Source organism: Mytilus galloprovincialis, chromosome 1, assembly GCF_965363235.1.
Source record: "Mytilus galloprovincialis chromosome 1, xbMytGall1.hap1.1, whole genome shotgun sequence".
Taxonomy (NCBI): Eukaryota; Metazoa; Mollusca; class Bivalvia; order Mytilida; family Mytilidae; genus Mytilus; species Mytilus galloprovincialis.
The window spans coordinates 9917064-9931213 of NC_134838.1; the positions used below are offsets into that span (position 1 = coordinate 9917064).

At 34.1% G+C, this 14150-nt stretch overlaps 1 protein-coding gene across 1 annotated transcript in view; it reads left to right on the forward strand.

Annotated features, from left to right (window-relative positions):
* LOC143065021 (uncharacterized) overlaps positions 1-14150 on the forward strand; it is a 135191-nt gene that overhangs the window by 41125 nt on the left and 79916 nt on the right. The window contains exons 7-11 of the mRNA XM_076238301.1: positions 310-612; positions 4817-4930; positions 5582-5698; positions 9333-9635; positions 13751-13864. Of these exons, the coding sequence (XP_076094416.1) occupies positions 310-612; positions 4817-4930; positions 5582-5698; positions 9333-9635; positions 13751-13864 (951 nt within the window). The remainder of the gene's footprint in view (positions 1-309; positions 613-4816; positions 4931-5581; positions 5699-9332; positions 9636-13750; positions 13865-14150) is intronic.

Here is a 14150-nt window from a genome sequence, read left to right on the forward strand (position 1 = left end):
ACTACACAAGACGTCGGGCGTATCATGCGCTCATGGCGCAGCTGTTTATTTAATTTAGTTATTAGGGTATCTTATACTATTTATTAAGATTTAAACCTTATTTTACATGATTTCCAAAACCACAGAAGATTTTAAGCAACACAGGCTCATGAGAGCTAGCCTCTAATTTTAAACAAAAATTGCTATTGTTGAAGAAGATGCAGGTGAGCAAGCCCACCTTGTTAGAGACTCTAGTTCCCCTGCTTCATACTTATGTGTTTGAATTTAAGATAAGAAATCAACTAAATATTTAATCTCCATTTACAACAGAGGTACCACAAGCACCTGCAAATTTGAAGGTGAAGACAAGGACCAATGACAAGTTGACTTTGGAATGGACAAGGCCAAAGGCAATTGGCGATTCAAAGGTTACTGGGTACAATATTTCCCTGAAAATGGTTGATTCTGATGACTGGAAAAAGATTGGACGAGGCAGATCATTTGTCACCTCCTATACCATTAAGAATCTGAAGCTGGACAAACATTATGTATGTAGTGTCAGTGCTGAAAACAAAGTTGGTAAAGGACCAGCAGCAGAGGTAGAGTCTCCTGTTGTTCAACATCAAAAGCCAGGTAAATTGAAGTTCTGTCTGAGTTCATTCAAAATTAAAAGCTGAATTGGGTTTTTTTAGTTCCTGAGTGATTAAGTTAAATTTGAATTATCTGTAACTTTTAAAAGACATGATCAGAAAAGTGCAATTAACGTAAACACCAAATTAATCCAGTGTTATTATCATTTTCTTATACTATTTTGATACCAGTTATTACTCACATGACTTGATCAATAAAAAAAATCTCCATTGAAAATATGGGGAAAAAATATTATATTATGTTCTAACTTTCTCATTCAAAGTTTAGGAATTTTGTTTTTAGCTCACCTGGCTTAAAGGGCCAAGTGAGCTTTTCTCATCACTTGGCGTTCGTCATTGTCGGCGTAACTTTTCACATTTTGAACATCTTCTAGGGAACCACTGAATGAAATGGAACCAAACATAGCATGAATGATCCTTATGAGGTGTTGACCAAGTGTTGTTACTTTGTAGCTGATCCATTATCCAAGATGGCTGCCAGCAGGGGACTAAGTTTAACATAGGACCCTATGGAAAATACATACAAATGTCTTCTTTTAGAGAACCACTGAATGGAAAGAAACCAAACATAGCATGAATGTTCTTTATGAGATGCCTACCAAGTGTTGTTACTTTGTAACCAATCCATCATCCAAGATGGCCACTAACAGGGGACTTAGTGTAACATAAGACCCTATATATATATGGGAAATACATACAAATGTCTCCTTTTAGTGAACCACTGATAGGAATGAAACCAAACAGCATGAATGTTCCTTATGAGATGCTTACTAAGTGTTGTTACTTTGTAGCAGATCCATCATCTATTAGATGGCTGCCAGCAGAGGACTTAGTTAAACTTAGTACCCTATGGGAAATACTTACAAATGTCTTCTTTTAGAAAACCACTAAATGGAATGAAACCAAACATAGCATGAATGTTCCTTATGAGGTGTTGACCAAGTGTTCTCAGGCCTCTTCAATAAAAAAAATTTCAACTTGTCCTGTAGGACAAGCACATACCAAAATTTACTTGCCCGAATGAAATTGTTACTTGTCCAAAAAATTTCTATTAAAAATAACCTTTTTTACATTTTTAGTTGATTAAAGGAACAAAACGAATTTAAACAATATAACAGAATTTGATGTATTTTTTTTAAAATACTTTTCAAAAATATGAGTCAAGTACAACTGCGAAGCTAGTCATATTACAGGAATTAGGTTCTAGTTTCCATCAATGCTAGTCTCATCAGACTCTAATCATGAGTCACTATCTGATAGGCCTGAACACTCATTGGATTTGTATTCTGTTTGGTGTTTTTTTAAGTTTTGTGAATTTAATGGTAAATAAAAAAAAATATTTTTGTGAAAAAATTACTGGTATGGTATTTATTATAAGGAACAGAATAAGGTAGAAAAATGAGGTACTGATTTGTCTTGGTCCCGAAATGTCTCCTGCCTTGTCAAACTGTCTATCAATCATGTCTTCTAAATATGTCTCCTACGGTGCCAAACTGTCTCTTAAACAATTGGTACAAAGCGCATCATTGATTCCGATCAGTAAGACTGTTTTCTGAGAATAGTATACCTTTTACCTGTTAAAAAGTACCTGACAAAGAACCAGTTAAAAATTATCGATTGCAAGTAAACATGTTGAAGAAAAAGGTTTTGCATTTGAATAAGCAGAATACAGAAACATGTCAAATTAATATTTGTTTTCTTGTTTTTGTTTATAATAAATTACTTTGTTCATCAAAGTTGGATTAAATTTATTTTCTGCAGAATAATTGTACTTGTCCCGACGGACAAGCTTGATCCAGCTTTTACTTGTCCGACCTTTTTTCTCTCTGGTACCGCACAATCGGACAAGCGTTATTGTCGAGGCCTGGTTCTTACTTTGAAACCGATCCATTTTATAAGATGGCCACAAGCAGGGACCTAGTTTAATATAGATCCCTATGGGAAATACATACAAATGTCTTCTTTTGAAGAACCACTGAATGTAATGAAACAAAATTTATCATGAATGTTCCTTATGAGGTACTAAACAATGTGTTGTTATTTTGTAGCCGTTCCATTATTCAAGATTGCCGCCATTGGGGGACTTATTTTAACATGGGATCCTATGGGAATTACATACAAATGTCTTCTTTGTGGGACCTAGTTTAATATAGATCCCTATGGGAAATACATACAAATGTCTTCTTTTGAAGAACCACTGAATGGAATGAAACAAAATTTATCATGAATGTTCCTTATGAGGTACTAAACAATGTGTTGTTATTTTGTAGCTGTTCCATTATTCAAGATTGCCGCCATTGGGGGACTTATTTTAACATGGGATCCTATATGGGAATTACTTACAAATGTCTTCCTTAAGAGAACTAATGATCAAACATAACAATATTAAATCAAATTTGGCCTAAAACATCATTATAAGTATCTGTTACAATTTTTAATTTACATTTTTATACCCCCGCTTTAAAAAAGGGGGGGTATACTGTTTTACCTCTGTCTATCAGTCCGTCCATCAGTCCGTCCGTCAGTCAGTCTGTCCCATGAAACTTTTGTCACATTTTTCTCAGGAACTACACATCCACCCTTTCTGTAATTTGGTATCAACATTTATATATGTCAGCCATACTGTGTGATGCGTTTTCAGATTCATCACTTGACAACTTCCTGTTTACCAAACACTTGTCTGATTTTACACATGATAGCCAAGTTTAAAATTTTCGTCACATTTTTCTCAGGAACTACAATACAAGGATTTCTGAAATTTGGTTTCAGGATTTATATAAGTCAGCTATACCGTGTGATGCGTTTTCAGATTCATCACTTGACAACTTCCTGTTAACCGAACACTTGTATGATTTTACACATGATAACCAAGTTAAAAATTTTCGTCACATTTTTCTCAGGAACTACAATACAAGGATTTCTGAAATTTGGTTTCAGGATTTTTATAAGTCAGCTATACTGTGTGATGCGTTTTCAGATTCATCACTCGACAACTTCCTGTTTACCGAACACTTGCATATTTTTACACTATTAGTATTATCCACTTGAGGCGGGGGTATCATCAGTGAGCAGTAGCTCGCAGTTTCACTTGTTAATATTATTTCAAAATTCCAAGTATAGAATCAGGTGAGCTCTTGAGATTCTCTAGTTTATATATGGTTCAAAACATTTTTGGATTGATTTTGGAAGTTATGGTCCAAACTCTTGTCCATGTTGTTGTTAGCATCGGTGTAAGTATAAATATGATCTTTCTGAAACTGCTTATTTAAATTTTTCAGCCATTTTTTTGTGTGAGTTCCTACTACTGTCCCACTATAACATAGTCTTTTATGTGTACTTTTTGTGTTGAATACTTTTATTCCCAACCTACGTTCGTCCCTGTCCTGCTTCAGGTTAAATCTTTTTGTCAAGGTAGTTTTTGATGAAGCTAAGGTCCAGTCAACTTGAAACTTAGTACACCTGTACCTATATATGGTATGATCTTTCTAATTTTAATGCCAAATTAGATTTTTACCCAATTTCATGGTCCATTGAATATGGTAAATAATGTGCGAGTGGGGCATCTGTGTACTTTGGACACATTCTTGTTTTCAGGCAGTTGTGCAGTGCAAAACTATATGTATCAACTGGTTGTTTTAAGTGAATGTACCTATGTGTAGTTACAAGTTGGGCTAATTTGCTGATAACAGAATCAATATTTATACCAAATAAAACAATATTTAAAGATTTAATTACAGTGTTAAATAGGTAACCTTAAAAATATGAACATAAGTTATAAGTATAACAACCTGATAATGAACGTTATGAAGTATAACAAAGATGAACAATTCAACAAATGTCATAAGTATAACAAACATGAACAATTCAACATATGTCACAAGTATAACAAACATGAACAATTCCACATATGTCATAAGTATAACAAACTTGAACAATTCAACATATGTCATAAGTATAACAAACATGAACAATTCAACATATGTCACAAGTATAACAAACATGAACAATTCCACATATGTCATAAGTATAACAAACTTGAACAATTCAACATATGTCATAAGTATAACAAACATCAGGTTGTTGATTTTAAGGGTATTTATCATTATACTATAGTTAATCTATCATATTATCATGATTATTGTTCAAAATTCAGGCCATACTGGTAATTTAGAACTTTTTTTTTACAGTGAAAGCTATTGAGAAAGCCAGAACAAGCAAACAATCTATCAAAGATAAGAAAGAAAATAAAGCGCTATATAGTGATGTAGTCAAAAAGAATTTAACTAGCAGACCAACAACAGGTAAAAAATGATTGAGAAAATTTAAGTAAATGGGCTTAAATAAGTTATATTTGAATATGCCTAGTCATATTCACTCTGCTAGTTCAAGATAAAGGACCAGTAATGACCCATCAAATTGTGCAATCAAAAAGACATCAAAATTTTCATAGGGAAGAGTGAAAAAAGGACATATGTTACATGATATAGATATGTTTGAAAATTATAAAGTTATGTAAAATATATAGAAAAAAGACTTGATTAACTCACATTACTGTTGGACAATTTTCTCATTTTTTATAAGCAGTAGAAAAACATTCTCAGTCAAATTGGTACCGTTTAGTTATTGTTATTTTCAATAAGTCGCTTCTAAATAAACTGAAGTTATTGATCTTAAAAGAAAATATATCTTTTTTATTCCTTTTGTCTTATTTTTTTTTTTAAGAATCATAGAAATATATACATGTAGAAAGCAAATGTTAATAGGCAAAATGATCAAAAAGTCAAGATCTAAAACAAATAAGTGAACATTCCCAAAATTGTCAGTTGGCCCTTTATTGAAGTTATTGTCCTAAATAACTTTTTTATTATCAGCTTTTTGCATTTTTGCCTATTATTTTGAAAATAGTTGTATCAGTGAAGACATTTGTGTGTCAACAAACTCTTGTTTTACAGTGAAATCTATTGGGAAAGCCAGCCCTAGCCAACCATCATTCAAGAATAAGAAAGGAGGAAATAAAGTATTATATTGTGATAAATTTAAAAGGAATTTAACAAGTCGACCAATAGCAGGTAACAACTATTTGAGTAAAATGTGTTTTTAAAGGATTAGAAAATTCTGCTTGGGATGAATGTAGCTATACAGTCAAACCTGCACTAATGGTCACATTGTTTCAACAGTCAATTGCAACCAATGGTGGCTTTCAAATCTTTCCTCTTTTTTACTCTATATTATTTTACGTATAGAAAGATAGAAAGCAAATTTGTGCATTAGGGTCTATTAAGGTATTTTGAGAGGCCGAAAGAAGGGAGGGGTTTACTATAGAACCCTATGGGATTTTAATTTCGAAAATTTTCAAATGAATATAACTTGTAAACTTTAAGTGATAAACACACACAGTCTTCAGAAATGATCATAGGACAATAAAACAAATCACATGAAATAAAGGGGGAATCCCTGGGGGTCATTCCCATCCCCTTAATATTTGAGAATATGCTATTATCTTGTAAACAGTCCAAATCCCCACCCCTAAACCATATATATTCTTGAATGAGATGATAAAACAAATTTAATGAAATAAAAGAGAAGTCCCTGGGGGTCACCCCACCCCATTCAATTTGAGAATATGCTATTATAATGTAAACGGTCCAGATCCCCAGCCCTAAACCATATATATTCTTGTAGGGGACAATAAAACAAATGAAAAGAAATAAAAGGGAAGTCCCTAGGGGGTCACTCCACCCCCTGTTGTTTGAAAACTTGTAAACGGTCCATATCCCCAACCATAAACCATATATATTCTTGTATGGAACAATAAAACACATCAAATGAAATAATATAGGGAGAGTCTATGGGGGTTACCCCCACCCCGTTACAATCATCATTAAGGTATCTTGGTAAAAAAATGTGTTAGATGATCCAGCCTGCCAACCAAGATGACAGACATGGCTAAAAAATGGACATAGGAGTAAAATGCATTTTTTTGTAAACAATTAAACTAAAGCACTTAGAGCAAATCTGACATGGGATAGAAATGATCATCAGATTAAGATCTATTAACCCTGAAAAATTAAGACTAATCAGACAACCCCTTGTTTTGAATTTAGAATTTTTGAAATACTAAGGCTTTTCTACCTCAGGCATAGATTGCCTTGGCTGTATTTGGCAAAACTTTTGGAAATTTTGGTCCTCAATGCTCTTCAACTTTTTACTTTATTTGGCCTTTTTAACTTTTTAGGAAAAAAGGAAATGTGAGCTTTTGCCATCACTTGGCGTCCGTCGTCTTCCGTCCGTCCGTTGTCTTCTGTCCGTCCGTCCGTCATCGTCGTCCGTCCGTCGTAAACTATTTCAAAGATCTCCTCTGAAACTACTGAACCAATTCAAACCAAACTTCATCTGATTGATGCCTAGGGTATCTAGAATAAAGTTTGTGTTTTAATTCCCATTTCATCAAAAAACATGGCCACCATGGCTAAAAATAGAACATAGGGGTTAAATGCAGTTTTTAGCTTATAACTCAAAAACCAATTGAAAGCATTTAGAGCAAATCTGACAGGGGGTAAAATTGTTTATCAGGTCAAGATCTATCTGCCCTGAAATTTTCAGATGAATCGGACAACCCGTTGTTAGGTTGCTGCCCCTGAATTGGTAATTTTAAGGAAATTTTGCTGTTTTTGGTTATTATCATGAATATTATTATAGATAGAGATACAATGGAAACAGCAAAAATGTTCAGCAAAGTAAGATTTACAAATAAGTCAACATGATCGAAATTGTCATTTGACCCCTTTAGGAGTTATGGCCCTTTATAGTCAATTTTTAACCATTTTCCGTAGATCTTAGTTATCTTTTACAAAAATCTTCTGTGAAACTACTGGGTCAAATTGAACCAAACTTGGCAACAATCATCATTGGGGTAACTTGTTTAAAAATTGTGTCGGTTGACCCGGCCAACCAACCAAGATGGCCACCATGGCTAAAAATAGAACATAGGGGTTAGATCAGTTTTTGGCTTATAACTCAAAAACCAAAGCATTTAGAGCAAATCTGACATGAGGTTAAATGGTTTATCAGGTCAAGATCTATCTGCCCTGAAATTTTCAGATGAATCAGACAACTGATTGTTAGGTTGCTGCCTTTGAATTGGTTATTTTAAGGAAATTTTGCTGTTTTTGGTTATTATCATGAATATTATTATAGATAGAGATAAACTGTAAACAGCAAAAATGTTCAGCAAAGTAAGATTCACAAATAAGTCAACATGACCGAAATGGTCAGTTGACCCCTTTAGGAGTTATTGCCCTTTATAGTCAATTTTGAACCATTTTCCGTAAATCTTAGTTATCTTTTACAAAAATCTTCTCCTCTGAAACTACTGGGCCATATTTAACCAAACATGGCCAAAATTATTATTAGGGTATCTAGTTTAAAAATTGTGTCTGGTGACCCGGCTTACCAACCAAGATGGCCACCATGGCTAAAAATAGAACATAGGGGGTAAAATGCAGTTTTTAGCTTATAACTCAAAAACCAAAGCATTTAGAGCAAATCTGACATGGGGGTAAAATTGTTTATCAGGTCAAGATATATCTGCCCTGAAATTTTCAGATGAATCAGACAACTGATTGTTAGGTTGCTGCCTTTGAATTGGTTATTTTAAGGAAATTTTGCTGTTTTTGGTTATTATCATGAATATTATTATAGATAGAGATAAACTGTAAACAGCAATAATGTAATGCTTGGGGTATACAATGTTTTTTTTATACTTTCATCATAAATTATATTATGAACACGAGACAAACGAGACATTTCAGTGTGTCCACTCTTGTTTTTGCTTTTGAAGAAGATATGACAGAATCGAAGAACCATTTATATAAATTGAAAACCCAAAATAATCATTGATGGAAGATTTAAGCAAAAAATTTAAGGTGAGAGATGCAGGGTCTTGAGAGCCTCTTGTTTGGATTAGAGCGTCACTGATGAGTCTTTTGTAGACGAAACGTGTGTCTGGGGTATATACAAAATTTAGTCCTGGTATCTATGATGAGTTTATTTTGTTGGATATAACTGCCCCTGAATTTGTAATTTTAAGGAAATTAAGCAGTTTTTGGTTATTATCTAATATCTTATTATAGACAAAGATAATGTATATAAGATCTAAAAATATGTTGATATGACAAAGATATTCAATTGACCCCTTAAATTGTATTGCTTTATAAAGTGAATTTCGCAATTTTTTCTTTTACCAAAATATTCTCTAGTTAATCTACAGGGCCAATTAGAATAAAACTAAGCCACAATGCCATCCAACTAACATGGCAATCTATTCGAATAAAGTACAAAAGTACACAGGGATTTATTATTGAGGTGTAAGGGAAAATTGTTAAATAATGATAAGGGGTCTTCAGTAAGTATTGTCTAAGTCGAGATACTAGTGGGATAACCTTTTTTAATTTAGTTATTAGGGTATCTTATACTATTTATTAAGATTTAAACCTTATTTTACATGATTTCCAAAACCACAGAAGATTTTAAGCAACACAGGCTCATGAGAGCTAGCCTCTAATTTTAAACAAAAATTGCTATTGTTGAAGATGCAGGTGAGAAAGCCCACCTTGTTAGAGACTCTAGTTCCCCTGCTTCATACTTATGTGTTTGAATTTAAGATAAGAAATCAACTAAATATTTAATCTCCATTTACAACAGAGGTACCACAAGCACCTGCAAATTTGAAGGTGAAGACAAGGACCAATGACAAGTTGACTTTGGAATGGACAAGGCCAAAGGCAATTGGCGATTCAAAGGTTACTGGGTACAATATTTCCCTGAAAATGGTTGATTCTGATGACTGGAAAAAGATTGGACGAGGCAGATCATTTGTCACCTCCTATACCATTAAGAATCTGAAGCTGGACAAACATTATGTATGTAGTGTCAGTGCTGAAAACAAAGTTGGTAAAGGACCAGCAGCCGAGGTAGAGTCTCCTGTTGTTCAACATCAAAAGCCAGGTAAATTGAAGTTCTGTCTGAGTTCATTCAAAATTAAAGGCTGAATTGGGTTTTTTTAATTCCTGAGTGATTAAGTTAAATTTAAATTATCTGTAACTTTTAAAAGACATGATCAGAAAAGTGCAATTAACATAAACACCAAATTAATCCAGTGTTATCATTTTCTTGCACTATCTTGATACCAGTTTTTTTACTCGCATGACTTGATCAATAAATAAAAAATCTCCATTGATAATATGGGAAAACAATATTATATTATGTTCTAACTTTCTCATTCAAAGTTTAGGAATTTTGTTTTTAGCTCACCTGGCTCAAAGGGCCAAGTGAGCTTTTCTCATCACTTGGCGTTCGTCATTGTCGACATTTTGAACATCTTCTAGAGAACCACTGAATGAAATGGAACCAAACATAGCATGAATGATCCTTATGAGGTATTGACCAAGTGTTACTACTTTGTAACGGATCCATCATCCAAGATGGCTGCCTGGGGGGAATTAAGTTTAACATAGGACCCTATGGGAAATACATACAATTGTCTTCTTTTAGAGAACCGTTGAACGGAAAGAAAACCAAACATGGCATGAATGTTTTTTATCAGATGCTGACCCAGTGTTGATACTTTGTAGCTGGTCCATCATCCAAGATGGCCACTAGCAGGGGACTTAGTTTAACATAGTTCCCTATGGGAAATCCATACAAGTGTCTTCTTTTGAAGAACCACTGAATGGAATGAAACCAAACATAGCATGAATGTTCCTTATGAGATATATAGATGCTTACTAAGTGTTGTTACTTTGTAGCTGATCCATCATCTAAGATGGCTGACTTAGTTTAACATATTACCTATGGGAAATACATGCAAATGTCTTCTTTTAGAGAACCACTAAATGGAATGAAACCAAACATAGCATGAATGTTCCTTATGAGGTGCTGACCAAGTGTTCTTACTTTGTAGCCTATCCATTATATAAGATGGCGGCCAGCAGGGACTTAGTTTAACATAGGACCCTATGGGAAATACATACAAATGTCTTCTTAGAGAAGCAAGGAATGGAATGAAATCAAACATGGCATGAATGTTCCTTATGAGGTGCTGACCAAGTGTTCTTACTTTGTAGCCGATCAATTATATAAGATCAGGCTGCCAGCAGGGACTTAGTTTAACATAGGACCCTATGGGAAATACATACAAATGTCTTCTTAGAGAAGCAAGGAATGGAATGAAATCAAACATGGCATGAATGTTCCTTATGAGGTGCTGACCAAGTGTTCTTACTTTGTAGCCGATCCATTATCCAAGATGGCCACCAGGGGGCGGGACCTTGTTTAACATAGGACCCTATGGGAAATCCATACAAATGTCTTCTTTTGAAGAACCACTGAATGGAATGAAACCAAATGTATCATGAATGTTCCTTATGAGGTACTAAACAAAGTGTTGTTACTTTGTAGCCGTTCCATTATTCAAGATGGCCACCAACGGGGGACTTAGTTTAATATGGGATCCTATGGGAAATACATACAAATGTCTTCTTTAAGAGAACTACTGATCAAACATAACAATATTTAATCAAATTTGGCCTAAAACATCATTTTAAGTATCTGTTACAATTTTTTCACAGTTTTTAATATTTTTTTCAAAATCCCAAGTATAGAATCAGGTGAGCGACACAGGCTCTTGTGAGCCTTTAGTTTATATATGGTTCAAAACATTTTTGGATTGATTTTGGAAGTTATGGTCCAAATTGTTGTTAGCATTGGTGTCAGCTTATAATTTAGCTATAAGACCATTGGTTTCTGGATAATAACTTTAGTATTAGTAAATAGAAATATATGAAATTTTAACACGAGGTTTGAAATCATAAAAGGAAGGCTGGGATTTATTTGGGGGGTTTTGGTTCCAACAGTTAATGTATAAAGGGCCAAAAAAGGGCAAAAATAAGCATTTTTATAGTATCCAGACAATACCTGAATGTAAGTATAATTATGATCTTTCTGAAACTGCTAATACCCCAGTCCTACTAGGCCATGCTCGCACTAGATCGCAGTAGGGTTGTATCATGGTCGTGGTGAGGTCTTCAAGATCGTGATGAGCGTGGCCAACTTTGAACATGTTCAAAATAATCGTGGTGCAGTCGTGGCCAAATCAGGTCGTAGTAGAAGCGTAGTGAAAGCGCACTAAGATCGTAGTAAGATCGCAAAGGTCGCTGTACCATCGTAGTGAGAGCGTAGCGAAAGCGTGATTCTATTCGGAGAAACTGCGCTACGATCTCATTGCGACGTTATTACGACTTTACTACGATCATCACGTTCTCACCGTGACCAAACTACGCTTCCACTACGACTATACCACACTGTTTACGACCATAGTACGATTCTAGCACGCCCTTGCCGTCCTCATCACGCTCTTCTCACGACCTGACTACGTTCATACTACGACCATTATTCTCATTGTCATTTTCCAATAAAATATATTAATTTTCTCCAGGGTTTGTTTGTCTGTATGTAATTGGGACTTCTTGTCCATTTTCTCTAACGGTTCAACCATGCTTCTTGTTTTCATATTGATTAGACCGTTGGTTTTCCCGTTTGAACAGTTTTACACTAGCAATTTTTGGGGCCTTTTATATCTTGCTGTTCGGTGTAAGCCAAGGCTCCGTGTTGAAGGTCGTATCTTGGCCTATAATTGTTACTTTTAAAAATTGTTACTTGGATTGAGAGTTGTCTCATTGGCACTCATACCACATCGTGGTAAGAACGTGCTATAATCGCAGTAGAAGTGTGGTAAGATCGTGTTGCAATTGGATAACTTGTGGTATGGTCGTAGTGAGAATGTGATGAGCGTAGAAAGATTTTGATAAGCGTAGTATGGTCGCAGAATAAGCGCGGTGAGAACGTGTTATAATCGTAGCGGGATCGTTGAAGAAGCGTAATGAGGACGTAGTAGCATCGTGAAAGCAACAAAAATTTACATTTTTATGCCGCTCATACCGCGACCGTACCACGATCTGAATTTAATTTAGATCGCGGTGAGTGTGGTGAGATCGTGGTCTAGTGGGACTGAGGCTTAATTTAAATTTTTCAGCTATTTTTTTTGTGTGAGTTGCTACTACTGTCCCACTATAACATAGCTCTTTTCTGTGTACTTTTTGTGTTGAATACTTTTATGCTCTACCTACGCTCATCCCTGTCCTGCTTCAGGTAAAAAAAAATTTGTCAAGGTAGTTTTTGTCTATTATGAAGCTGAAGTCCAATCAACTTGAAACTTAGTACAGTTGTTGCTTATGATATGATCTTTCTAATTTTTTAGCCAAATTATACTTTGAACCTCAATTTGACGGTCCACTGAACATATAAAATGAAAGTGCTAGTTTCAGGTGAAAGTTTTTGGTCAAGGTAGTTTTTGATGATTCAATCAACTTGAAACTTAGTATCATCTTTCTAATTTTAATCCCAAATTCGATTTTTTACCCAATTTTATGGTCCATTGAATACGGAAAATAATGTGCGAGTGGGGCATCTGTGTACTTTGGACACATTCTTGTTTTCAGGCAGTTGTGCAGTGCAAAACTATATGTATCAACTGGTTGTTTTACAGTGAAAGTACCTAGCTATGTGTAGTTACAAGTTGGTCTAATTTGCTGATAACAAAATCAATATTTATACCAAATATAACAATATTTAAAGATTTAATTACAGTGTTAAATAGGTAACCTTGAAAATATGAACATAAGTTATAAGTATAACAACCTGATAATGAACATAAGTTATAAGTATATATATAACAACCTGATAATGAACATAAGTATAACAAACATGAACAATTCAACAAATGTCACTAGTATAACAAACATATACAATTCAACAAATGTCATAGTTATAACGAACATGAACAATTCCACATATGTCACAAGTATAACAACAAACATGAACAATTCAACATATGTCATAAGTATAACAAACATGAACAATTCAACATATGTCATAAGTATAACAAACATCAGGTTGTTTATTTTAAGAGTGTTTATTGTTATACTATAGTTAATCTATCATATTATTATGAGTATTGTTAAAGATTCAGGCCTTACTGGTAATTTAGAACTTTTGTTTTACAGTGAAAGCTATTGAGAAAGCCAGAACAAGCAAACAATCTATCAAGGAAAAGAAAGAAAATGAAGCGCTATATAGTGATGTAGTGAAAAAGAATTTAACTAGCAGACAAACAACAGGTAAAAAATTATTGAGAAAATTTAAATAAATGGGCTTAAATAAGTTATATTTGAATATGCCTAGTCATATTCACTCTGCTAGTTCAAGATAAAGGACCAGTAATGACCCATCAAATTTTGCAATCAAAAAGACATCAAAATTTTCATAGGGAAAAGGGAAAGAAGGACATATGTTACATGATATAGATATATTTGAAATACATAAAGTTATGTAAAATATATAGAAAAAGACTTGATTACCTAATATATTTTAAAGATTGGACTTTTAACTAAGGCCAAAAACTTG